Source organism: Amphibalanus amphitrite, unplaced genomic scaffold (assembly GCF_019059575.1).
Source record: "Amphibalanus amphitrite isolate SeventyFive unplaced genomic scaffold, NRLGWU_Aamphi_draft 000072F_arrow, whole genome shotgun sequence".
Lineage (NCBI taxonomy): Eukaryota > Metazoa > Arthropoda > Thecostraca > Balanomorpha > Balanidae > Amphibalanus > Amphibalanus amphitrite.
The window spans coordinates 1,052,815-1,080,215 of NW_024881568.1; the positions used below are offsets into that span (position 1 = coordinate 1,052,815).

The window sequence follows — 27,401 nt, forward strand, 5'->3', positions numbered from 1 at the left end:
AAACGAAGAGGTGTCAGTTTTGTAATTGTTGCAATATCTCGGTAACTACTTGGCCGATTGCGCTGAAAGTTGGCATGTAGGTAGGCACCCACTAGGCACTGCATATCCATGTGCCAGAGTTGGGGTGCTGCTGCACGTGCGCACGTGCAGGGGGCGTTTCCAGATCTCGAGAACGGCTGGACCGATGGCGCTCAAATTTGGTACACGGTTAGGGACCAGTTAGTAGGGTGCCGTGCACAAGTCAGTTGGGACCCATTTTGCACGTGCGCACGTGCAGGGTGCTGCTTCCAGATCTCGAGAACGGCTGGGCCGATTGTGCTCAAATTTGGCACATCGCTAGAGACCGGTTAGTAAGGTGCCGTGCACAAGTCAGTTGGAGGTACCCCCTCGAAATTTCGCACGTGCAAGGCCCACCCTCTCGCTCGCTCCGTTAGTCGCCCCAAAAGGCGTTATACTGGTTTCATCATTCGAATGAAATGCTCTCCGGAGTTGTTAGTCCATTTTACACTCCATTCGGTACCTACTCCTTATTCGAAACAATAGCATTCGGATTTAAAAGTGTCTTGATTTTGCGTAACGTTCATTTTAGTTTACCAGTAAAACGCCTTTTGGGCGAAGAACGAGCGAGCGAGATAGTGAGCCCTGCACGTGCGGAAGGGCGAGAGGGTACTAACAACGGGCTTGTGCAAAGCACCCTTCTAACCGGTCGCTAGCGGTGTGCCAAATTTGAACGCAATCGGCCCAGCCGTTCCTGAGATCTGGAAGCGGCATCCTGCACGTGCGCACGTGCAAGCGGGGTCCAAAATGACTTTTGCACGGCACCCTACTAACCGGTCCCCAACCGTGTACCAAATTTGAGCGCAATCGGCCCAGCCGTTATCGAGCTCTGGAAACGCCCCCTGCACGTGCGCACGTGCAGTAGCACCCTAACCGCAACACATTGGAATGCATTGCCTGGTGGGTGCCTACCTCTATGCCAAGTTTCAGCGAAATCGTCCCAGTAATTACCGAGTTATTAAAATGGGAACAAATTTGACACCTCTTGTTGTTGTATTTTGCACGTGCACTGGGGGTGACCCACATGCATCGAGAGTATCCTATTTTTGGTAGAAGGGATGCAGCTACCCTACAAAACTTACAGCAAGTCAATCGCCCAAGCGGCTGCTGAGATATGAGCCTCTCAAAATCGCTACTTTTGCAAAACAGCTTGAACACCCTTGACTTTTCACGTGGCACGTGCCACGACGGTCACTGAGACGTATCAAAAGTAGTCACTTACGGGGTAGAAGGGATGGGGCTACCCAACAAAAAAGACCGCAGGCCAATCGGTCCAGCGGTTGCTGAGATATAAGCCTCTCAAAAGCGTTACAGGCCGGGCCGGGCCGGGCCGGGCCGGGCCGGGCCGGGCCGGGCCGGGCCGCTCATACTGAGATTTTTCCGTTATATTGAAAAGACTTCGCTTCGCTCGCTGCGCTCGCTCGCTCGTAATCATCTACTTTTGACCCGAACGCTTATTCCTTCTTGTATTATTTTATAGATAAATGTGTTGCTAATTTTAAGCGAATACGTTTTATACCTATTATTCGCAACGCCTCTGCGATTAAATATATGAGAATCGTTTGTTAATACTTTTCTCATATATTTACCTTTAAAATATATCATGTGTCGTCATAAATCATGCGTAAAATTCATTTTTATATTATTAGCTCTATCATACATTTTTGTTTTTGATAATTTCATATACACTGAACAAAATATCCCGGTACAATTAGGTACGTCCGGCTATTGTTGGTTCGCTGATCGTTATTCTTTTTGCTGGTTCTCGTTATGAAAATTCAGGAAATAATATCGAGAGCTAACACAGTAGAGCTACAATTCGAATGTAATTGACTCTCTGAAGGTGGACTATAACGGTTGAAAAAGTGATCCCATATATTAAATATGACAGGTTCTATAGCGATTAGTCACACACTCGCATTATTTTACATTTCCTGTGTCATTATTCTGAGCGCTTTTCACTGTAAAATTCGGAAAGGTTTCTTCATTCGGTTGTAGTCTCCTTGCGGTGGTATGAAATTGCTTAGCAAGTATCTGAAGAAGCATTGCTTAGTTTCATTTCTCAGTGAAACATATTCCCATCATTTGCCGCTACCTCCGCTCGTGTGATCAGCTGTGCTCGCTTCAGTTCTGTCCCCATGGTGCCACCCCGCTCGCTGCTGATGGCCCGCTCACTTTCGCTAACCATATTTGCCGGCTGCCGTCCGTCCGCTCCTTCCGCGAATCATACGCGCCGCGGGAGGCAGCTTTCACTTTTGACGACTATTTCGGTCCGCGGCGACAGGGAGCAACGGCCGGCCACAAAACGCTGTCCGCGAGCGGCGCAAAGGGTTCGGTCCGCACTACCTACAGCCGAGGACGGGCTGGAAAACACCCCATATACCGGGCACGTGTCGCGCGCCGCAGCCGGCCGGCGCACCGCCTGTTCCGCTTCCCGGTCGGCACAGGTGGGGCGGCGCCCGTTCGGCCGCCTGCCCGCCTGCCCGACTGTTTGCCGATCCATATTTTTGTCATTGCGGAAGGCGCGGCGTCACCGAGCGGCGCCGGGGGGTGGCATGTCGCCGGCCGCTGACGAAAACAGACGGCGGCCGCAGCGCCTCTGGCGGAGATCGCCGGCAGCTCGTGTAGCGTCGGACCGTGTTGGAACTTCGTCATGAGGTCTTTAGCAATCAGTTCCGGATTATGACTGCCTCGTGGCTTTCAGAAATCAGCGTCCAAATCTGTTGGAAACGCGGATAAAGACTCTTCGGTGAAGGCGGGGGAGGAGACGCTCTGAGGCGTTATAAATCGGTAACGGTCACGGCTTATTTCCCACGATCAGGCGAGACGTTTCAGCGAAAGGATTCCACTCCACGCTCTTATCCCTCTTACGGGTCTGACTTGTGGCCATGCTGCTGCTTGCTTGTGTTCTGATTAGCCTGTGGCCGATTTTTCCGGCACTTACCATTCATACGCGGGCGGCTTCTCTTCCGGTTCGCTCAGATGGGTTCCGCGGTCGTGTTTCCATTACCTATTTTTTTATGCAGGGTTTGTGATTATTAGGGTAGAACATGTAATCACCTATACTAATCATGAGGTGCGGAATAGCTCACCATATTCTCTCTTGAACGAAGAACTGAACTAAACTCATGACGTTGGATCATGACCCAGGGCTTCCATAAAGTCGTATCGTTGGTCGGCAAGTCCATTTAGGTATTTCTGTAATGAGGATTTCAATGCTTGTTACGGAATTCTAAACGTTACCTTCTTTTACACGATAGACAGGTAAAGGTTCGCATTTCAGCTCTTCGACCTTATCAGATATATCTACCTAACTGGCGCACTCCATCACCCGAGACACCGAACATTTTGGGGACCGGGCAGCCAATGAGCGGATTCCGTATTTAGCCCTCGGTTTCCTTTTCAGCGGTCAGTAACCCTTTCTTCCGCTTCCTCCCCTCCATGGCACCGATCGGGGGTCAAAAATCGGATCACCAACGCGGAAGTGGCTGTGTGTGTGCGTGTTTTCCGATGGATTTTACCGGCACAACCGGAGCCTGTTTACGTGGCCCACTTCTGGCGCGGCGCGGCGAAAGCGCGGGGAGGCGCGGGCGCGCGCGAAAGGGGAGCAGGCGGGGTGCGTGTGTGCGTGAACGGCCGATAACCGGGTCGGTGGCGGCGCGCCGAACGGTCCGCCGACAAACAGTGTGCGTGCCGGGCGCGGCGGCGGCCAACGGCCCGGCCGGTCACACAGCCGGCCTGGGACGGTAAACGGGACACCAGATAGGTGCCGCGGGCGGGACGGCGACTTACCGGACGGCACCGGGTTACAGACGGCACCGGGTTACAGACGGGTGCTAAGCGAGATACAGGACGGGAGAAGTGATATTTAGAGCAATGATCAGACCTGACATCGCGACTGCACGGTGTTCGAGCTTATTTTAAAGGGACCCTCCCACCTTAACATTAGATTTTAGTTGAGATAGCCAAAATGGGGTCCCTGGCTCACAATTACCGGTTTCGGCACTCACAACATCGAGAAATGCCTTAAATCGGAAATATTGAATTTCAAAATTGCAGCATTTTGATTCAGAGGGGCTAATGCTTAGGAATACCCCTCTGAATGTGTGACGTCAGCGCAAATATCTAACGATTTTTAAATGTTTGACTAAAACGTTTTGTAGCACGAGGTGGTATATGCTATTTGCGCGCAACATCTGCCGCAAACGCCGCACTTCTAAAATAAAGTCGCTAGAAACAGCGGAGATCCCAAAAAAAGTAAACAAAAGTAAAAGTCTAATATCTTGAAAAACCGGTGAATTTTTTTCGGTGAAATTTGGTAGATACATATTCGTTTTCGCTCTTTCTGAACCGAGCGACATCACTTTCATGCCAATTCATAAACTTTTTTGAAGGTGGGAGGGTCCCTTTAACCCGCGAGTTGCTGGGGGGGGCGTTAAACGCCCCCACTTTTTTCGCCGGGCCATAGCATAAAAACGGCGCGCCGCAGGCGCGCCAAATTTTGGGTACCTGTAGGGAATTGATTGAAGTTTATTGTGACAAAGTTTCAAAAAAATCGGTCGGAAAATTTTTGGGATATCGAGGTTTTAGTGACGTCATGATTTCTGAGTTTTCGACCAAAAACGGCATATGTTCAAAAAATCATATAAAATCACAGAATAGACATACAGACATGCTGTAAACGCCATTAGACTGCCAATACCATGATCAATCAAATGGCTATCTTCGATTATTGATTATCGTTCCGCATTTTCCATAATCTTGAACTGAATCTTGGCAATTTTTCGTGACTACTTCATGACCATGATACATGAATTTCTTAAATTGAACTTTTTGAGCCAAACACGTACACATATGATAAAATAAATGTCACCATCGTGTTCTACGCCCCAAATTACCCATAAAACATGTGTCACAGGCTGCGAATATCAGTTTTGATTTTCGGGGATATGTGCCTACCCGGTTGACCTGACCTTGACCCTGACCTATGCTTGACTGACCCCTACATGGAGCTGACACTCTTGTAGGCCTTATAAGATGGATTGTGCACCGTTTTGACAGAGTTTATGGCGAGAGGCGCCCATTGCGAAGTCCTGAAGTCCATGCTACTGAAAGCCCGATTTCAGGTGTTTGACCTGACCTTGACCCGACCTGTGACCTCAAAATTGAACTTTAAAGTACTCATCTGAAGCGTCTCGTCGCGCTCTTTCGTTTGCCGCCTCGTGCGTTTCGCTGCGCCTATTGGTTCTCGAGTTATCGGCTGGGGGCGTTTAACGCCCCCCCCCCCCCCCCCCAGCAAACGGTGGGTGGCGAAATACCCCAGCAACTGCCGGGTTAAGCACACAGATATATAGGTAGCTCAACGCAGTTAATAGCGATTTATATTTGCATAATTATGTAATGCTTTCTAAATCATATGGGGGGTGAAAAACCAGCGAAAAACAAGTTTATTACATCACCGGTTGTTACGAGCGAGCGAGCGCAGCGAGCGAAGTGAGTCTTTTCAATATAACGGAAAAATCTCAGTATGAGCGGCCCGGCCCGGCCCGGCCCGGCCCGGCCCGGCCTGTAACGCTTTTGAGAGGCTTATATCTCAGCAACCGCTGGACCGATTGGCCTGCGGTCTTTTCTGCTGGGTAGCCCCATCCCTTCTACCCCTTAATTGACTACTTTTGATACACCTCAGTGACCGTCGTGGCACGTGCCACGAAAAGTCAAGGGTGTTCAAGCTGTTTTGCAAAAGTAGTGATTTTGAGAGGCTCATATCTCAGCAGCCGCTTGGGCGATTGACTTGCGGTAATATTTGTAGGGTAGCAGCATCCCTTCTACCCAAAATAGGATACTCTCGATGCATGTGTGTCACCCCCAGTGCACGTGCAAAATACAACAATAAGAGGTGCCAAATTTGTTCCCATTTCAGTAACTCGGTAATTACTGGGGCGATTTTGCTGAAACTTGGCATACAGGTAGGCACCCACCAGGCAATGCATTCCCATGTGTTGCGGTTAGGGTGCTACTGCACGTGCGCACGTGCAGGGGGCGTTTCCAGATCTCGAGAACGGCTGGGCCGATTGCGCTCAAATTTGGTACACGGTTGGAGACCAGTTAGAAGGGTGCCGTGCAAAAGTCATTTTGGACCCCGTTTGCACGTGCGCACGTGCAGAATGCCGCTTCCAGATCTCAGGAACGGCTGGGCCGATTGCGTTCAAATTTGGTACACCGCTAGCGACCGGTTAGAAGGGTGCTTTGCCCAAGTCCGTTGGAAGTACCCTCTCGCCCTTCCGCACGTGCAGGGCTCACTATCTCGCTCGCTCGTTCTTCGCCCAAAAGGCGTTTTACTGGTAAGATAACGTGTTGTAAGTCAAAGATGAGAGGGCTATAAAAAATACATGTCGCTAGGACTAAAAACGCATGCGAAAGTGTCAACATTCCCAATATCGTAACTCATTTTCAACCTCGTTCCAAATGTACCGTCTCAGTTGCTGATTTATCAAGTCAGCCAGGTCGGACAGTTCATTGGCTCGCTGATGGAGCGGTGTGGTGTGTCCCGTCTCTGACCCGCGCCGTTCTCCGGCAGGTACTCTCTGCTGTCTCGCCAGCCGCGCCCATGCTGGAGGAACCGCTGAAGATGGCCTCGAGCCATGACCACACGGGCGGGCCGACCGGCGGCTACCAGGCTGGCCTGCACTCGCCGCCGCCAGCAGCGCCGCCGTCACCGCCGCCAGAGGCGCCAACATCGCCGCAGCAGTACCCCTCGCCGGCCGAGCCGCCGCGGCCGCGAGAGACCAGCTCACCCGACTACAGCCTGTACGGGTTCGGCGCGGGCCACGGCGGCTTCCCGGTACCCGTGTACCTGGACAAACCCCGGGAGGTAGAGGAGAGGTCGGAGAACGGCCACCCGGAGCCGGCGCCCAGCCCGCCGCCGGCCTCCAACGGCCACCACGGCAGCCCGCGGCCGGCCGCGGAGCGCGCCGGCTCGCCGCCGCCGGTGGAGCCGGGCTCTCCGCCCGCCGACTGGCCGCGCACCGACTCGGTGCTTCGGTTCGGAGACCGTCTCCACCCGCCCCCCTCGGCAGGACCGGAGCGGACCGGTGACGGAGAAGGAGACTGCGAGACGGGGACCGAGGAGCTCGGATCGCGGACCAGCAGCTCCCCGCCGGCCCCCGGGACTGAGACCGACCAGCGGCCCGAGGGAGACACCGCGCCCGCGCCCGGCTTCAACGCCCTGCAGCGGCTGCAGCACGCGCTGGAGCAGAACGGCACGTTCAGCGTCTACGGCGAGGAGTCGCCGAACGGCGGCGGCGGCGGCGGCGGCACCGAGATCTACCAGTGCCACCTGTGCACCTACACGGGCAGCTCGAAGTTCCACTTCAGCCAGCACATGCACTCGCACTACGACTTCAAGTGCTCGCAGTGCGACTTCAGCACCCACTCCAACGTCAGCCTCAAGGAGCACATGAAGACGGAGCACAACATCGAGATCAAGGACTACATGGACGAGCCGGGGGTCCGCGTGCCGCGCGTCAACGCCTCCGGGAAGGTGCGCCTGCACAAGTGCAAGTTCTGCGAGTTCAAGACGGCCACACAGGTGGAGCACTGGGAACACCTGAAGGGCCACATCGCTCCTGAGAAGCGCTTCTGGTGTCACGTGTGTCCGTTTATCACAGACGTCAAACACCACCTCACCTACCACCTGCGTAACCACTTCAACTCAAAGCCGTTCAAGTGCAACAAGTGCGAGTACTCGTGCGTCAACAAGTCGATGCTGAGCTCGCACATGAAGTCGCACACCAACTTGTACCAGTACCGCTGTGGCGACTGCAACTTCGCCGCCAAGTACGCCAACGCGCTCAAGAACCACCTGCGCAAGGAGAAGCACCGGCCGGGCATGGTTCTCAACCCGGACGGCTCGCCCAACCCGTTCGTCATCATTGACGTGTACGGCACGCGACGCGGACCCAAGATCAAGAAGGACGACAACGGCATGCCGATCCTGCCGTCCTCGTTGCAGGAGAACTACGTCAACTTTATCCAGACGCAGAACAAGTACATTACGAGTCCGACTAACCCGTGTAACAACTTCAGCTCGCCGTACCTGAAGTCAGAGCCGCCGCTGGACGCTGGCGAGGGGAAGCTGGCGCTGCCGCGCGGCTACATCCGCTGTGACATGTGTCCATACAGCACGCCGGACCGGGAGCAGCTGACCCGGCACATGATGAACCACATGACGCCCGACAGCCAGCAGCCCGAGGAGACCTCGCCCGCCTCGTCCAAGTCTGGGGACGAGGTCCGCGAGCCGCCTCCACCCCCACCGCCGTCCGGACTCGGACGGATGGAGCTGCTGCGCAGCGCGCTGGCACAGCCCGTGCGCCTGCCGACCAGCCACCTGTCGATGACGGCGTCCCCACCGCCACCGCCGCCGCTCCCGCCGCCGCCCCCACCACCGGCGTACCGCCGCCCGGAGCCCAGCGAGCCAGCGGCGCCGCGGCTGCCGCAGTACGACTCCCTGGCGGCCCACCGGGTGCGCGAGTACTTCAGCCGCGCGCTGCAGTCGCCGCTGCTCTACAACCTGTCGATGGCGGCCGGGCTGAACGGCGCGCCGCCGCCGGCCGCCGGCTTGCCGCTGCCCTTCAGCATGACCCGGCCGCCGCCGCAGCCGGCCCCGAGCCCGCCGCACACGCGCGTCGTCTCGCCGCGGCCCAGCTCGCCGCCGTTCTACGAGCGTCCGCCGCCCCAGAGCGAGTCACCACAGCCGAGCTCGCCGCCCGCCGAGCGCGGCGACGTAGCGCTCGACCTGAGCCGACTCGGCAAGCGCTCGAGCAGCGACGAGTCTCCTCCTCCTCCAACCAAACACCGGCGCAAGGGGCGCGCGCAGAAGCTGGAGCTGATCTCGCAGCGCCTGCAGGAGGCGGGCGGCTCTCCGCAGCACTCTGCCGGCAGCCGGGAGCGCAGCAGTTCTCCGGAGCGCGGCGGCGAGGAGCCGACTGACTGGCGCTCCGGCGCGCACACCTGCCACAACTGCGGCATCGCCTTCAAGGACCTGGTCATGTACACCATGCACATGGGCTTCCACGACTACCGGCGCCCGTTCAGCTGCAACAAGTGTGGCGAGCAGTGCCGGGACGCCATCGCCTTCTTCCTGCACATCGCGCGCGTGCCGCACTCGTCCTAGGAGCGGCCGGCGCCTGCTGTGTCGCCGGCCCGGTGCCTAACCGTCGTCTCGTCACACCACCGCGTGCCTCGAGCTCAGCTGCTGTGTCTCAGTGTCTCACCATTGCAGCCTCACCAGTCCGAGTTGGCTGGATCTTGTTGATTGTTTTCTTTTTATTTCTGATAGTATTTTTGTTGGTCGGTTTTGAAAGCACGACGGCCAGTAGTGTTAAAAAGAGTTTGCATATCTTGCCTGCATTTAATCGTGTAAGTCATGTATTGTTTATTTATGCGTTGTCGCTGTATTTGTATTTTTATGGTGGTTGTTCCTGAATATCTAGTCTGGGCATGGCATCGTTGCTAGACTTCTTTGAAACGAAGGCAGTGACCTCTTTGTATCTTTATATCGACTGATGTTATTTTTCGTATGGTTGAACTTTATTTATAGGATATCTTCAAACCTTCGACGATATTGTGGCCTTGACGTTAGTGCTCTGAAGTTCATTCCCGCCTCAGACTTTATTTCGGGTTCCGACTTGATGCTGCTACAATAGTCTTTTGTAAATATTCTTGACGTTTTTCTTGTGCCCAAGTGGTATGTATTGCATTGATTGACCTGAAGCCAGGTACTTCACAGTCCAACGTATTTGTATCGTTTGATACACAGTGTGCATGCATGTATTGTAAATGTTAGAATAGGCATTCAAGGATATCTCAGGGATTCGCAGGGATTTTGTGTGCACGTTTAGTTACACTAAGTGCATTTCCCGTGAGCTCACTGGCATTTTATCGAATCGATCTCTGGAACTGGCATTTCCCCTGTGGCACTGTCTCTGCCGGATACGGCCACCTGCTCATAGTGTATGATCTCCACAGAGCGTGTTCGCCGCCCTCCTCTCACTATAGGTATTAGTACCTCTGGGTAGTTCCACCCCTGTACGCGGGGAGAGCGGTACCGTACTGCCGCCGCCGTCCGAACCAAGTCCAGACCTCGCACCGCTCCCAGTACAAAGGTTGACCCGCGCCCGGAGTGTCATCCCCGTCCCCCGAGCGACCGCGATGTCTCGGTGTTTGTCTCATGATTGTCTCCGGGGAGACAGGCGCCAGGGCGGTGTTTGTCTCGATCAAGATCGCGCCGGATCTAACGGGCCTTATTGGTTGCCTCTATGCATCTCAGGAAGTTCAGTTCCAGTTGATTTGGCCGCTGGTGTGGAGCGGCGTGAACAATGTGTACAACGTACTGACAGAAACGGGTTTTCATTGCCAAATGTGTGAACAGTCGGCGTGTGAGTGTGGGTGAGTGCTTGCATCGTTTTGTAATTTCCTAGATCTGGATGTAAGATTGTTTATTCTTTTGTGGTTGGTGAATGGTAGCTCTCTAGTATGCTAACTTCATGAATAAACCGGCAAACCGTTCGGACTGTTTCTGGGGATATCACAGCGCCCGCTTGCGGGACTGGGTCTTGGTAGAACAACGCTAGCTGCTTTGCGTGATTGTAATTTCGTATTGTGGTAAGAGACAGGTTGTGGCTAATTTAACGTTCAGTTAAATAGACGTTCAATGAAATAGATCGATGTCGTTTGTGGTACTTTCAGAAGCAGGTTATAAGTGACATATCATATGGACAAGGTCATCTTCACCAGTGTTCTTATGAGGGTTCTTTCGTAGCCCCATGCAGAAAACAAATGGCTTGTTTCATTTATTATTGCACATACTTTCGGCGTCATTGACTATAGATATTATCGCACATATTGAGCCACCACGCGGTGGAAAACAGCAATTTCTACTAAAAGCATCCAGCGAAGCGATTTTCTCTTATATAAAAGCTACACTGTAAAACCTGCACCATCAACACCAAACATTGGACACAAGCACGAGTCTCGAACATGATCACATCGGACAGACGCTGCTGTCACCTGGAGCCGACACCTCGCAGCTCCAGTACACAGTTATCACGCTAGGTGGCACTCAAGTCGCGCGCGCCGCGCTCACCCGCTCACCGTATTATGTGCGGCTTCTCACCGCATCGCAGCTGCCGAAAAGTCAACCGCTCACCACAACCCGAACTCGCTGGACAGGGCCTCATGTCACAGTGGCCCGTGTCCGTGTCCGTGTCAGTGACCCGCGGCCGTGTCAGACGGCGGGCCGGCGCCGGCGCGGGGTCACGCGTCGGTAGTCTCCTCCTCCAGCGTGGCGTCGATGAGACTCTCGGCCCTGCTGGCGGGCCGCGGCAGGCCGCGTGTGGTACCGCCGCGCAGCACCTGCCGCACCTCGTCCGGGGTGAGCTGGCGCGGCGCGGCGCTCTCGGGCAGGCTGAGTCGGCCCGTGCGCAGCACCTCGCGCACCTGCTCCGGGGTCAGGTCACGGGGCAGACTCCGTGACACGGGCGGCACGCTGTCGGCCGGCAGCTGGCGCAGCAGGCCCAGACTGAACGAGCGCTGGTGACCGAGCGGCGGGGCGGGCGGCCGCCGCGGGTATCCCTCCTCGGTCAGCACGGCTGGCGGCGCGGCCGGCGGCGGCGGAGGAGCCCGCTCGGCCGCCGGCCGGCGTATGGAGCTGCCGAAGCGGCGCAGCGAGCGGCGCAGCGGTGCCGGCATCTGCTCCATCAGCAGCGAGGCGTAGCTGGGCGGCGGGTCCGAGGGCACGCCGCGCTCGGCGGCCGAGCTGGCGCGGGCGGCGGCCCCCTCCTCTGCCCGCTCGGCCGGCGCCGCCAGCTGGCGGACCGCGCGCATCGAGCGCCGCATGCTTTGTCGGAGCATCTTGGCGAGCCGGGCGCCGGTGGCGGTGCTGTAGCTGGGCGGAGGCGTGTACTTGGGCGGCGGGTCCGTGTAGCGGGTGCGCGTGCGCTGCACCGTGTGCTCCTCCTCCTCCTCGGCCGTCACTCTGCCCAGCATCGCCTCGTTGTACTCGGGACGGTACAGACTCTGCACGCGCTGAAACCACAGAACAGAGGACGGTTAGCGTCAAACCGGAAACAGCCTATACACATGATAGGTACGGCTTTGCTAGTAGTTACTTCGTAAAACAGCTTATTTCTCACAAGGGCGTTGATGCAATTGATTCACTAAACTCATTACGTCACATGAATGCCATATCATACCTATACGGTACGACACCGGTCGAATGGCTAAAAAAAAGAAAACATGAAAAGGGAAATATGAAACAGCTACTCGTACTATCTAGCGCAGACACTCGCTTGAAACCGTATGTCAGAGCGTAACTACAAGCGCTATTCAATCTCGACGGCTGCAGAACGTCGCATAATGCCGTGCGGCACAGCATAGCTTCAGGCGCTATCCGCTGCTGCCACCTAGCGTCAGGAATCAAAACTCGTTCTGTGTCATCCGGCACAGCATATCTTAAGGCGCCATTCACTGCTGCCATCTACCGACAGATATATAAGCTCGCTAAATGCCTTGCGGCGCAGCATAGCTACAGGCGCTATTCACTGCTGCCACCTAGCGTCAGGAAGGAAAGCTCACGCAAGGCCGTGCGGCACAGCATAGCTTTAGGCGCTATTCTTTACTGCCATCTAGCGTAAGGAATTTAAGCTCTCGCAACGACATGCGGCACAGTATAGCTTCAGGCGCTATTCACTGCTGCCATCTAGCGTCCGCTCTGGAAACTCGCTCTGCGGTATGCATATGCCTACTACACCGCTTATTAATGCTCAGCGCTGTTGTCTTGCACAGCCGATCTACTTCTCCCGCTCCCTCCCCATCCACCGTGCACTTACGTCGTAGAGGTCGCCCTCTCCGGAGCGGACGAAACGGATGGCCTGTACGAGTCCGACGATGGGTACCAGCAGGATGGGAAACATCATGAGCATGGAGCCCAGCTGGCGCACCCACAGACCCCAGTAGCCGTAGCCGGAGCTCTCCTCCCACGTGAAGATGGCGTCAAAGCCGCCCGTCCGGAAAGACACCACCGAGAGGACCTGGCGGTGGGCGGAGAAACACAGAAGAGCGTCAGACATGAGCAGGACTCGAGCGACAGAGAATGATCATTGCGCTTCATTCAAACGAATTACACCAAGACGTCAGAGCTCTGAGAAGTAAACTTAAAAAATCCATGACCGTATTAGGTTAAAAAAGACTGGAAGCAGACATAATACGTTTAACGTAATACGTTTAACATAGGTCATACATTTCATACATTTGATCGTGAGGTGATAACTGTATGAACATCAAGCGTAGCAATCTCTCACCAGTAGTGCCATAGGCATCAGGACGTGCCAGACGAAGCTGAGGAAGGGCCCGGCCCAGTTGGTCATGCAGCCGTTATTGGCGATCAGAATGGTGACCACCTGAGTGGAGGCGAACGGCGTGCCGCGGATGTAGAACACGGCAAACAGCTGCAGGGTGGAGGGGTAAGATCGTCAGTGACAAGACAGAGTTGCATAGGTCTGTGCAAAAACATGGGCACCTATAGCCAATGAGTGAATATTTGATGACTTTGCTGCAGGTGAAGTGTCCTTGAAATAAATAAGGACAAATATAAAAGCCCATCTTTTTCTCCTAGAAGTGCCTAAGGTCGATACAAAACAGATGCCAAAATAAGTAACCTCCGTCTTCACTCAAACGCACTTGTTTACTAAACGCGCCAAAACCCCATTGCTCACCTCTAACACGTAGATAACGACCAGCCACCACAGACAGCCGACGCAGTAGTCGAGGAAGTAGATGATGTGGATGCCGATCTCTGTCATCAGCGGCAGGCTGAGGCCGAAGCCGGTGACGCAGACGATGAACGTGGTGGTCAGCTCCCAGGAGCGCATTTTGGCTGGACAGACGGAGATGACGGCCTCGACCACGGCTCGCCAGATGGCCAGCTGGGGGAGAGGAGAGGGGTCAGAGACGGCTGGGGTGATTGAAATAGGGGAGTGTGCGAAAGTTGAGATGACTCCCCACTCCCCAGCTTTCAATCAGCTTATTCAGTCATTTCCATTTTTTCAACCGTTCCACCTCTACCCCGTTCATCAAGTCGTCCGCTTTAGCCTGTCCTTTTTTTCTCTCTCACTATCTCCCTCTCTCTTTCTTTCTCTCCCTCTCTCCCTCCCTCTCCCTCTCCCTCCTTCCCTCCCTCCCTCCTTCCCTCCCTCCTTCCCTCCCTCCCTCCCTCCCTCTCTCTCACCTGTTGTCCCACTCCAAAGAGCAGCAGCGCCAGGTAGAAGACCAGCGCCCAGAACGAGCTGATGCCGCTGCCGCCCACCACAGCCAGAAGCGAGGGGAACAGCTCGGTGGCCAGCCGATGCACCTGGTAACCCGAGCTCCACACTGTGCCCTCCTCGCTGGCTGCCGACAGCTTGATGATGACGCCCGAGACCAGGTTGGTGTAGTGTTTCACCTCGGGCGGTGTGCCGCCGGAGTGCGAGGAGCCGATACCGGGCGCGATCAGGAACCGGCTCCGCTGCTCCGTCTCTGTTGAACGAGAGAGCGGGAGAGTGTGGTGAGAGGCCGATGTGAACAAGTTACTTTAACGACCAAATAAATGTGTTCTCATAGCATCTTCCTTTAGGTACAGCGTCAATAGTATCTGGATTTCCGAAGCGTCGATATTAGCATACAAATCCAGATACTGGTCCGTGTATCTTGAAAGAGCTCTCAATATTTAACGAAGCAATGGAATACCAAAATATGTCGATAATGTCATGCGTTCACTGTTCATAACCATCCATTGAGAAATATGTGTGTCGTCAATTACAAAAAAAAAAATCATAACCCTTTCTATCCTCAGACCTCAGTATCCCCACGGCGCTCTTACCGAAGGAGCTGGAGCCGATGATGTAGCCGATGTCTCCCACCCGCAGCGCATGCAGACAGGCGTATCCAAACAGTGCCGATAGGAAGAGCACCACTAATGTGACGAAGGCCACCAGGGTGGTGTCTCGCCGTAGGTTGTGGTTGAATTTGTTATGTGACGTCACAGCCATCAGCGCGGCGCCGTGCAGGCCCCAGATCATGAACGTCTCGCGGGCGGCCACCACCCATGGCTGTGGGGAGGGGGAAAAGTGTCAGAGCGGCCACCATTCACAACTGGGGGTGGGATGGGGGGGGGGGCAGGGCAGTGTCATAGCGGCCACCACCCACGGCTGGGGGAGGGAGGGGAGAGTGTCAGAACGAGCCGAAATCTGTCCACGACTAGGTACACGAGAGGAGTCAGAACGGTCACCAACCAATTCTGGGAAAGAAAGGGGTGATTCATAGAGATGAGTCATAAATAGCGCGACATTTCGGCTCTTTGGATCCCGGACTATATAAAATGCGCGTTTAGATACTGCCTAATAATTGTAGCAGGTTCGATTATGGAATGCGAAACTTGAACAGGGACTGGCTCACAATGTATTGCATTATGTGCTCTTACTCTCGCACTTACCACGGTACTCCAGAAGACGTTATCGAAGAGGACCTTGTCGGTGAAGAACTCGTTGAGTCCCTCCGTCCAGGAGAGCAGCTGGATACAGACGGTGAAGAAGGACACCATGGCCAGCAGTACGATGGCGTACACCACCTTACCGTACGACCGCAGACCTGAGCGCAGGAACGGAGGGGGAATGGGGTTAGTTGACGGTGGAGAGAAACAATGCATACTTGAGGAGCCAGTCACGTATTGCATTGATAAGTGCTTAAAAATATCGCCACAAATACAAAACATTTATTCGCCCACTTCTTATCTTGTACTTTTTGTTGTTTTTTTTTCTTTACAGGAAAAGGAGGTTTCCTACTTACCCTGTATAAGAGGGATAAGAAGTTTTATTTTTGGTTTCCAAGTTTAATCTACAATTTTATACGCTGCGGTGTTTAAAAACAAAGTTTACGAATAAACACTCTATTGCCATCAAATCAGTGCACTCATTAGCTACATTTTTATAATAAGCACGCTCCACCTACCTCGTCCCAGAGAGAGGTACACCAGGATCCAGGTGACGGCCAGGTTGAACGAGATCTCGAAGCCCAGGTAGCCCACCTCCGGAAGGCCCGTTCCCGACATATTACGCTGAAGAACGCGTTGGCTGGAAAAACGAGTAGGTAATGTGAAATGTCGGCACATTGTCAAACATATGATTCTAGCCATCGGTAACAAACAGCCAACTGAGCATTATCGGTATGCACCCGTACAATTACGACCGACATTGGTAGTTAACGAAGAGGAACTGACGCAAAAAGTTCCGTTAAAAGAGAAAATGTCGTTAAAGAATAAAGTGCTTGCTATTTGGTGCAGTTCAAGAGACGATGTTGGAGAAAAATATTATTATATAATATAATAATATTATAATGCCTTTCCAACAGCGATCTCAGTCGTAACCTCTCCGTTTTCAAGCCTCGCGCTCCTGTCGTCCCCGAGCCCCAACTCACTTGAAGTACTGTGGCACTGTGTAGGTGACGAGCTCGGCGTACCCGACCGAGCAGTTGCCCGGACAGGCGGCCCACTTGTACCGGTCGTAGCTGGAGACGAAGCTGTCGCGCAGGTAGACGAGCATCCACGAGATGGGCACCACCGTATAGACGCCCAGTATCAGCTCGGCCAGTACCGCCGCCAGACCGATACCCTGTGGTGAGGGGCAGGGTGGGTTAGGTCAGGGCGGGTCAGGGTGAGTCAGGGTGAGTCAAGGTGAGTCATGGTGAGTCAGGGTGAGTCAGGGTGAGACAGGGTGAGTCAGGACTGCGCTGACACGACCGCCAGACCGATGTCCTGCGACGAGGGACAGGGCAGGGAAGGTCAGGGTGGGCTAAGTTTGTCTCAGGACAGGGCATGGAGGGTCAGGGCAGATTAAAGTGGGGCGGATTAGATGACGGCCAAGCAGGACAGGGTACGCTATAAAAGAATGGGACAGGATAGTGGGCGGAAGGCACCTACAATGACGGTTAACGGCATAAGAAGTTCACAAAGAATGGGATCTGATTAAGGCTTAGGAAGAGTGTCGTGCCAATAAGAAGAGTGAAGAAAACGAAAGTCTAAATTGGCGTTGACGAATTAGTTGGACGAGGTTAGTGGGACAGCCTCTAACAATAAACCCGGCCTCGGGTGTCCACCCATATCGAGACAAACCCAGAAATCGGTTTGTACTGCAGCTTATTATAAAGACCGTCCAGCCCACACACTTTTTTGTGAAGCTAACGGTTTGACGACCCAATGATGGACGGATAAGCCGGATCTGGTCACTGATCCGGGTGGGTATTAATTAACGGAGCACACGCTCGTGACTGTGGCCAGACGTTGGAATTTTATTATCGGATCCAGCAATATCAGAGCTGGAAAGCTCGGAAGAAGGGAAACCAACAAGGCACGTTATACAGAGAGACTGAAAGGAGTAGTAAATTGAGAGAAAGAGAGAGGAAGAGAGAGAGAGAGAGAGAGAGAGAGAGAGAGAGAGAGAGAGAGAGAGAGAGAGAGAGAGAGAGAGAGAGAGAGAGAGAGAGAGAGAGAGAGAGAGAGAGAGAGAGAGAGAGAGAGAGAGAGAGAGAGAGAGAGAGAGAGAGATACGAACAGGCGGCAATAGAGAAGGCTGTTTACCTTGAAGATGGGTGATATCCGCCACATGTCGACGATTCCGGAGCCGATGTACTGGCCCATGGTCATGTGCAGCGTCATCAGAGGCATCCCAACGAGCAGCGACAGAATGAAAAACTGGATCACGAACGCCACTGAAAGCAGCACACGTGACCGTTCAAACACGAATTATGGCAACGAGCGCTCCGGTTCAAAAGTACGTCGACACGTTTATGTACACACTACACATTACACATTTAACACATTCCGATAAAAGGAGCAAAATGTTGTAGCATGTTATGGTTACTCGTTCACGTTGCCTTGTAGTGTACTTTTCAATAGCAACAGAACTATACGAGTGTAGGTGGCATTTCAAGCCTCTCCCGACCTTTCACTGCTCGAAAAGTCCATTTGCCCTTTCATGGGATGTGACATTATTGACTTTGGACACATTCCTGATAATTGACTCAATACACTCTCATCACTCCCGCTCCCTCATGTCATCCTGCCACCCACATATCCGTATTTCCCTACTCCCTATCTCCCTTCCACCGTACTCTTGCCTACTTACCTCCATAGGTGCCTCCGAACAGGGCGAACCGGCAGATGGCGCCCAGGCCGATGGTGCACGAGAGACAGGCCAGCGGCGAGGAGTAGTTGTGCTGCCAGAAGCCCCTGGCGGCTCTGCGCGTCTCCTCCTGGTCGCTGAGCTCCGGCACGGTCTGATACACGCCCAGGAAGGAGGAGCCGCGCGACAGGAGACGGTTGGCGCGGCTGGAGCTCGCCGCCGGCCGGTCGGCGATCGGAGACGGCGCCGGTAGCGGAGGAGGGGGCGGTGTGTCGAACGACACACTGAAACAGACAGGGACAGAGGTCAGACGGGGTTACACAGGTCACACAGGTCACACGGGTCACATGGGTCAGTCGGGGAGCACACAGGTCACACAGGTCACACGGGTCACAAAGGCCACACGGTAGCGTAGAGGCCGACTGAGAAATGCGGCGGAAAGAGGCGGTAAGAGACCGGACAGAGGCCACAGTCCACGACAGGGAGGTGCAGCTAAACAAACATGTTTGTAACGTGGGGTACTGAGTATCGCTTGGTCACCGGTTCCGTTTTATGAAGAGGGGGAAACGAACATTTGCACGAAAATTCACTCAACTTGAGTCTTGCACGATCAAGGCGGGCAACGGGAAATTCCATCGTCCCGTAACCATCATCATCATGATGCAGCATCAATAAACGCTCAGTCATTCAATTAGCCGCTCAATACGTGTACATGGAGCCAACTAACTGTATGAACACAATGCGACGACCTCTAGCCCGACAGGATCATGACAATGAGTTCCCAGCACACTCCACGTAGTCATAACCATGCGACCCAATAGCGCATCTCAGCATGGAGTTCATTCATCCACAATGCTCTGTCAGCATGTTACATCACATACAGACGTGCCGGCTGCCCGGCATTGGACGGTACTGCAGAGCTGCGTCCGTTTTATGACTAGAGAGAGAGAGAGAGAGGGAGTGGGGCTCCACCGGCACCGTATCGTCTGCACTCTGCACCGTTAGCCAGCGATACAGCTGATCGGTGTATTGTGACCCGTCCTCACCCAGCTGTGTAAGCTCTGGCCGTGACCGGTAAGCCGTGACGACTCGAGTGTCACGACCGTGTGGGGACTAAGTGCAGGACTATGTGGAGCAGGTCGACGATGTCGGATCAGAGGGAAGAAAAGGACGTCTGGTGCTGTCAGAGATTCAACAATGCAAAGATTGGAAAGAACGTCTGGGATCGTCGGCAATTGGACTGTGGATAACATCGCGAGAAGAGGGAAGGACGTCAAACAACATCCCGTATCTCCACAACTCACGCATAACCGTGACTCTGGAATTTCGGCCCACCCAGCTAGTCTCTCCTCTCAGACCTCTGTTCTTCCTCCCATCTCCCCATTCCCGAGTAATTCCAATTCCTAGCTCTGCCGACCCCGGCGGCTGAAGAAGGCCGATCCATCGACCCACCCCCGTCATCGGTCTCACACCAGTCACGCTCCGGTCTGTGCCGTGTAGCGGTTCGGTGTGCGGGGAGCGGCCCTCGTGGGCGTCCCATTGACACCGGCCCGATGACGTGATGTCGGGGTGACGGCGGGGTGGGGCGGCATCAGACTGACGCGGCTCTGTAGCGTGCCACGGCACGTGACTATGACCTTATGGTGATGATGGTTCACACCTGATCGACGCCAGGTAAGTCAGGATCGCTTCAAATCGAAATGTTTAACTAGGTGAACGCTCTGGTATTCATTGTTGACTGTATATTTTGTTCTTTCTTTCCAATGGTTAACGGATCAGGATACCGGAGCCTTCAAAAGGCGGCGAGCGCCTGCTGTCACCGTTTAGTCCGTGTGCCTGTGCCACTGCATTCCGCTGTTGTCTGTCAGAAATGTCACAACAGTCACCTTTCCGACTGTCACCAGGCCTTGCCGGCTGCACCTCGACCGCCGGCGGTGATCTCATGTCGCTGACGTCACCGCTAGGCTCCGCGAGTTCTCAGCCCAAACTGTGGCGCATCATAAACCTTTCAACCACTGCTGCACACTATCTCGTCCACTAGCGCTACTCTGCTACAGCAACACTCGGCCGAATTCGACTTTAGCAGCGATTACGTGTGTCTTGCTGTGTTCGAAATCGGCCCCGCCCCAAACCGTTCTGCACGTCAGCGTGCACGGAGTGGAGGACGGGGTTGGTAACACCGGCTCAAATATACGGCACGGGACAGAAATGGCGAGACAGGCCGATGAACGAACGGTGGACAAACGGATAAAACGGCGGGTGGACCAATGAACCAATGAAATACTGAAATTAGCCAGCGACAGAGGAATAAAAGAGTGGAATGTATAACAAACAAGCAGACGAAAAAACGAGCGAACGATCAATCAATCGAAAGAGCAAAATAGCGAAGAAACGAGCAAATGAATACACTTACTAGCGAGATAACAAACGAACAAACCGTCTAACCGGCCAGGGAACATGATTGAAAGAATGGTGTCCGTATGGACGGGACGTTTACCTCGTAGGGATAAACGGACGGAGGGAAGGACGGCGGGAAGGATGGACGGTGCGAACGAGGATGGACGAAGATGACCAGATAGCCATACGGACGGTGGGCTGGTATGATGGACCCGGGGCGGTAGTGAGAGTACGTCGAGTGCGTCGGGTGCGTGTGCCCACCGGCCGAGCCGCGCTGTCTGCTCCGCGCGCGCTGATGGGTCCACCGATATGGTGACACGGAATGTCGCGGCTAGCGGGGTGAGGTGCTGTTGTCACCGCGGAGAAGCGCGGACGACGGGGAGGCGGAGAGCGACATGGAGTAGGATGAGACGAGGAGGTATCAAAGCGACAGACGGCGAAAGATCGGCACACATGTCCCCTCAGAATTTTTCCTCCCCAACATCTCTAAATTGGGCTGTCTCATCGGGTGTTCGTTGTCCTCGCCCAGAACTTCAAACGTGCAGCTACTCAACTCCTCTATATCTTCTCCTCTATGTCTTTTCCACCAATGCCCGTTCAAGTGCGCACTATGCCCCGAGGCCGACTGGACGGCGCGGTGCGGCAGTTTCGACCTGCCCACCTGTCCGTCACTTTGTCCGTATAACCGCCGCGCCGGTCCGTTTCAGCCGGGTATTGTGCACTGAGCCGAGCGAAACGCCACGCACGTCTGAACAGACAGTGACGTGACGCCGGGACTCGGCGTTACGTGACGTTACGTGACGTGACGCGCCGTGACGCGGTGTGAGGTCAGAGGCGGATCGGCCCCGGGGGCACTGCGGGAACTGGGGCAGGGTCGGGGAAAAGTCACGACCCTTGCCATGGCGGCCGCCGCAAACAGTGCACCCAGCAGCGAAAGCGGGACAAACAAAACTGAGAACGACAAAGGCCAGGGGTTTATGTCATCGACCGGCAGCGCCTCAGGAAGTTTCTGTCTGGGAGGATGTCTGGGAGGATGTCTAGGAGGATGTCTAGGAGGATGTCTACACGTAGCTCGAAAGGATGTCTGGCCGAGTCCGCGGTGATTCGTGGATAGGGTCCATCTAACGGTGATCAGTTCTAGCGTTCTGTTTGAACGAATCGTGAGTCAGCTGGGCCGAATGACGCCCAATACACAGGCGCCAGCGGAGCGTGGCGAAATCCCAATCAATGGTCAGACGGCAGCGAATGCGGCACCATGCCATCTGTCTAGTAATTACGGCACGCTGTTCAGCGTCCACGCTGCTCCACATCCAGGGCGTGTTCCACCGCCACCACCACGCTCCCTATCCACAGCACGGCCACGCCCGACTCCCGACACACCCACTTCCCAAACCGCGTCCCACCCAGGCTCTGTCCCACTCCCCCGTCCCAGCCATACTCCATCCCGTTCATTTGTACCACTCTGCAGTGGACATTGAGCAATGCTGCCCGTCTGTCCCAATCCCGAAGTTTAAAAACGTTTGAGTAGTGCTGCTAGTTCAAACTATCAAGGTAAGTTATAACTGACGGGGTCGCTGCCATTGGAAGTACTGACCGGTGATAAGGGCACATATAAATAGTGGAATGCCCGAGTTCCGAGGGGCGATAAGGGCGCCCACACACGAGTCGAAAGGGCACCTATAGGCGACCCGAGGGGCGCCAATACCCGAACAAGGAGCGCCCACAGTCGAGCGGTCTATAGATGGGCGCCCAGTGCCCACGAGCCGGCTGTGAGGTGCAGCGGTGCGCCCAGCGAACCGGAGCGGTCGCCGCCCCCTCCCTCCCACGCCGGCGCGGCGTGTCTCCGGCGCCGACTCCGAACGCCAACCGTTTCTCACGCGACTTAGCTCCGAGATTCGGACGTCCGGTTTTCGAGCGTTCCACGACTTCGCATTATGTGCGTGCTCGAAATAGGAGGAAGGTGAAGATTGTATAGAAACTTCTGACAGCATATCTCAAAGTGAGACACATCAATGCTGCAGATGATTCAACATTGGTAAATAGCTAACTTGTTTCAGGGTGGACCAATTGTTTACAACAGCGATGAAGTAGGTTTACGGATAGGATTCAATCACAACAGCCTATCATCAGCCTTTTCTTTCACAGTTTATCGGAGCCCTGTGTGTACTGAACAGCGATCCGGCACCCCGGGATCGACTCACCTCATCCTCAGCGCGGTCAGCAGGGCGGGCCGACATGTCCTCATCGGACGGACGGCCGCCGCCCGGGCGGCGCGCTCACACGCCACCGTCACTCCTTCCGCCGCCCCCGCCCGCGCCCGCGCCCGCGCGCACCGGAACAGGAAGCCGCTCACAACGGTACCGCCGCCGCCGCCGCCGCCGCCGCCGCCGGGGTGGGTGTGCGCACTTTGGCGGCTGCCGGCGACCGTCTCCACGGGCACGCCGAACGCTCACCACCGGACCCACGCGTCACGTGATCGGCCGCCGACGGCTCAACGGGGTCACGTGATCCGTGTGACGGTATCGACGTCGCGACGGCGTCGATGAGGCTCGGCCGGCGCCGACGACCTGTTGACCACCTTCCGACGCGCCGTGGTTTGAGTCCGTAAGGCACTGGAGCCCGATCCAACACCGCTAACCAGGCAGCACTGGCGGCGACTGTTCGGTCGGAATCAGCACCCACACTGTCTGATGGAGAGCCGACCGGCCTGTCACACGCGCCCGCCTCGGCTCCCGGCGTCCCACTGCCACAGAATGTCACCGACCGACTGCGGCGCGGCGTGCCGGGCGTGGCGGGCGTAGCGGCGTGGCGGACCGTGCTGCTCGCGCGGCGGGCCCGACTGACGGACTGCGCCGGCCGCGCTGACTGCCGCGGCAGCGACACACGTGGAGTCGGCTGAGGTACCGTAACGGGAGGACAGCCGCGCCGCAGCGGGCCGAACCACCCGCACAAAGGAGAGAGGAATGAACGCACGCGCAGATGGCCGGCAGTGGCAGAGGGGTGACGGGCGAGCGGACGGACAGACGGACGGACGGCTGGCAGTGGCAGAGGGGTGACGGACGAGCGGCGGGAGGACGGACGGCAGACGGACGGACGGACGACTGGCAATGGCAGAGGAGTGACGGATGGACGGACGGAGGGCTGATAGAGGAGGAGTGCAAGCTCAGGAGGGCGGGAGCGCAAGGACGCGTTACTAAACAATCGTCAGACGGGGAAGTTATGGAACGCGATAACAATGGAACTCAGCTGCCACCGAAATGGTGGTGAAGCAAGACCCGTGACTGGTGATGGTTTGGTGGCTGATAATGGCGGTGTTTGTCAACCAAAGCAACGGCAGATGGAGGACGTAAGTTAGAAAGGATAAATGGATGAAATAATAGCCCATAAAGATATAACAACTGTTATTGACGAATGGTACAGAAAACCGTCCTGATGCTTAGGCATAAACTTGCATGATGACTTCAGCAACCCCAGTTCGTCGACTCCAATCAGCAATTCATTCCATCAATTCATCCCAACTCAGCCCAATTCAGCAGAACTCAGCCCAGTCCAGCTCAGTCCAGCTGCAGCCATCTCGGGTCGGTGACTCGCAGTTCCATGCCTGCCGTCTCGACAACCCGAGTCCCGCTAGTCCAGGCGCGGTCGGCCGGCAGCTGCGCCGATCGGGCCACTGGCGTGGAGGGCAGACCCGACACGAGCATGGACATCTGCCGCCCTGCGACTGCCAGAAGCCGCGGGATCAGCCGCCAGCAGTGGGATTCAGTAGATCCAGTGGGATACAGAGCGACAGACGCCAGCCGGGTCGGAGCTCCAGCGCGGCGGCGCGGTCAGTCGCCCCGGAGACCGAGAGAACTGCTGGGCGGCGGAATAGTCGGCCGTATATGAAAAAGGTGTGCCGACTGATGGTCTGAAGATGCATGATGTTGGATTTTAATCTATTGAATCGGGAGTGGAAGGAAAGATTAACATATCCGCACGCAAGGACGATTGAGGATTGGGATTGGTAATGGGATGTGCGCCATCTAAAAAGTGATTAAAATGTTAACGTTACGTCATATTCATTCATATTTCTCTCCTTTTGCTGCAATATTCACCCATGAATTATACCTATGTAGCGAATACGTGAAGCTAAGAAGTTCAACGCCCTACACAGTACCCACCCACCCACACGCCGAGCGTAACCAAGTGTAAGATGCCTCGCTATACCGTGAACAGCATTACACCTATCTACCTACGGTCCGGCCTTTTTGACGGCATAATTCGCCGAGTGCTAACTGTACACGGGCCGTGTCCGTCCGACTGACGGGCTATAAAGCCAGCAGGCCGGAACCGCCGCTCCCCGGGGCCATCGTTAGTCGGTGTCGCCGCGAACGGGCGGTTCCGCGGGGCGAGACGCGGCCCGGCTCATGGGCGGCGGCGGGGCGGGGCGGGGCGGTCCCACGCTCCCCGGCACCGGACATTGGCAGGAGACGCCCCGATTATCACCACACAGAGTGACAGACAGGAACTGACCGAACGGATGGTGGTGTGTTCCGGTGGGGCCAGCGAGCCATCACAGAAGGCTGATTTATTGGTTATAAAAAATGAAATGTAGCTGTCATAAAGAGGCATCTGACTTAACTGCAAGTCCCGGCAATGGTCTATGAGCTGAATTTGAAATTTATGAAGCATTCACTACGATGATGGCATGAAGATGCTATAACAAAGGTAATTCGCCTTTTGTTCCGATGTGCGCTCCCGTCCAATTAGTTTTCGTTTCTGCCCACACCGTTATAACCTACCTCAAAGAATGGCCGTCCCCTTCCGGCCATTGCGGTCCGTTACCGTTTCCGGACACGTGCTGGGATTCCAGTATCCAGGCTGATGTGGCCATGTGTTCGTGCCGGCGGACACATGGCCTTTCTCACCACTTTCTCAGTAAACTCTTTTGTGTGTGTGGGGGGGGGGGGGAGCAGGTCATCGCATCATTGTAACGATGAATTGATGCGGGCATGCGATGCTTGTTGAATAGTCGTGAATAGGGCCACGCCTCTCAAAAGTGGAAACATTATACATTTGAGGCAGATTTAGCACTCCAGGTACAGGTGGTGAATGGAAATGCTAAAAAAAATATAGGTATCTATAGCAATTCAGAGCGGTGCAACAGGGGCGGACAATGTTCTGCCTGAATCTATTCTATGTGAGGTAATCATTGCTGGCGCTCTCCAGGTAAACGGTCCCCCCCCCCCCCCGGCTCCGTGCAATGGTGAGGACAGTACCGGCAGACAAAGGGTCGGAACAACAGCTGGACAACCACCTGGGAGCGCATTGTGTGTGTCTGTGCGCCTCTGTGTGTGTTTGTATGTGTGTCTGCCAGCGTGAGCATATAACGGAGCCCGAACGAATATGCATAAACTTCGTGTTCAGAGCAGGGCCTGCACTTCAAAAAGTAGGCATGCTTTCTGTTAAGCCCATTAGCATATTCTAATGGGCTGATTTGAAATTCATCCATTAGTGCCCGTCTAAGTGCACGTGCTCTAAAAGTTAGCCTTCTTGAGATGAATTAACACTCGAAAGGTTGCGCTTCATTGCAACAAACAATGTCCCTTTCAATTATCATTCAGTTCGAAGTGGCGCTGTTTTGAAGTCTTTCAGGTCCAGGTATGTACCAGAGCACATTGGCGGCGGAACGGGGGGGGGGGGGCGGCACGGGGCACCGTGCCGGGTGCCCCCCTTTGATGTTGCTATTTGAACATTAGCCCTAATGGGCGTTGCATGGAAAGAATGGGACCAAAAGTCGGCAGTGCCCCTCCCCCCCCCCCCCCCTTATCTGAAGGTATTCCGCCGCTACTGCCAGAGCATCGGTGTTGTTTCGCTCCTACAGGCTGACACCCTACCAAAGTGATGAATTGACCCGAGACGGGCCAGACGGCTCAGTTGGCGGCTCTGTGGAACCGACGCGACACCGTGCGGCCAGGTAGTGCTTCCACACCTGTCCGACAGAGGCGCTGCGGGCGGCGCCCGGCGGTGCGCAGGGACGCGTCGAGGCTATCAATCATGTCACGCCTGCTAAAGGGGGAGGGTGAGGGAGGGGAGGGGAGGGGAGCACAGCAGCGGCGGACTGCAGCAGAGCGGCGCGGCGTAGCGACTTCCTCATTGGCTCACAGGCGACACATACACTACGGCTCGAGCATCGAGCGACCGAGTGAGCCTTCTGAGGCGAGCGATGGGGACCACTGCGCCACTGCCGGCTGATTCTGATACCGCCCCTGCAGCCGTGTCCTTGGGGACGGCGGCCCTGTCCGCGAGCGGGGAGCGGCCAACACGCCGGCGGTAGGCGTGGAATCACGGCACGGGCCCGAGCTGAGAGCCCGCGCCTGGCGAGGGTCACCACAATCCGACTGCAGCTGGCGGAGCCGACCCGATAAAGGGCGGGGCATCAGTATCACGCATCGAACGCTAGGCAAAGACCGACCTAACCTCATCCGATCCATTTTGATATGATTGAAAATCTCTGAGCCGTAATAATATCTAAATAAGTATCTGGAATCACAGGCTTTTCCGTGACTTTTGAACAATGAGTTCTCCAAAAAATTAAGCAAGGTCATCTTTGTTTTGGCTTTGTTGAGACAACATGCCTACCTATGGCTGCAGAGCGGGTAATATTACTCTGTGTCCCGATAAGAAAACAGCTGGCGTGCAGGCAGGCCAGAGTGCTTCATCTCGTGCATACCAATGGAAGCATCGCCTAATTACGAT

At 55.1% G+C, this 27,401-nt stretch overlaps 2 protein-coding genes across 3 annotated transcripts in view; one reads left to right on the top strand and one right to left on the bottom strand.

Moving 5' to 3' along the window:
• Positions 1–10,617, top strand: part of LOC122379160 (protein hunchback-like) — a 44,164-nt gene extending 33,547 nt beyond the window's left edge. The window contains exon 2 of the mRNA XM_043361118.1: positions 6,635–10,617. Coding sequence (XP_043217053.1) covers positions 6,665–9,229 — 2,565 coding nt within the window. The 5' untranslated portion in view covers positions 6,635–6,664 and the 3' untranslated portion in view covers positions 9,230–10,617. The remainder of the gene's footprint in view (positions 1–6,634) is intronic.
• A 277-nt stretch (positions 10,618–10,894) lies between these two features.
• The window catches only part of LOC122379156 (sodium-dependent transporter bedraggled-like), a 44,601-nt gene continuing 28,094 nt past the window's right edge, over positions 10,895–27,401 (bottom strand). Inside the window, exons 1-12 of one of the 2 annotated variants that reach the window (XM_043361111.1) lie at positions 22,865–23,500; positions 18,270–18,550; positions 17,723–17,853; positions 16,564–16,757; positions 16,099–16,220; positions 15,584–15,738; positions 14,972–15,200; positions 14,342–14,628; positions 13,830–14,039; positions 13,416–13,562; positions 12,945–13,145; positions 10,895–12,141 (exon numbers count right to left, since the gene is read on the bottom strand). In XM_043361111.1, the coding sequence (XP_043217046.1) occupies positions 11,371–12,141; positions 12,945–13,145; positions 13,416–13,562; positions 13,830–14,039; positions 14,342–14,628; positions 14,972–15,200; positions 15,584–15,738; positions 16,099–16,220; positions 16,564–16,757; positions 17,723–17,853; positions 18,270–18,550; positions 22,865–22,908 (2,772 nt within the window). In that variant the 5' untranslated portion in view covers positions 22,909–23,500 and the 3' untranslated portion in view covers positions 10,895–11,370. Of the gene's footprint in view, positions 12,142–12,944; positions 13,146–13,415; positions 13,563–13,829; positions 14,040–14,341; positions 14,629–14,971; positions 15,201–15,583; positions 15,739–16,098; positions 16,221–16,563; positions 16,758–17,722; positions 17,854–18,269; positions 18,551–22,864; positions 23,501–27,401 lie in introns of those variants that run through there. The other variant, XM_043361110.1, reaches the window with a different exon arrangement.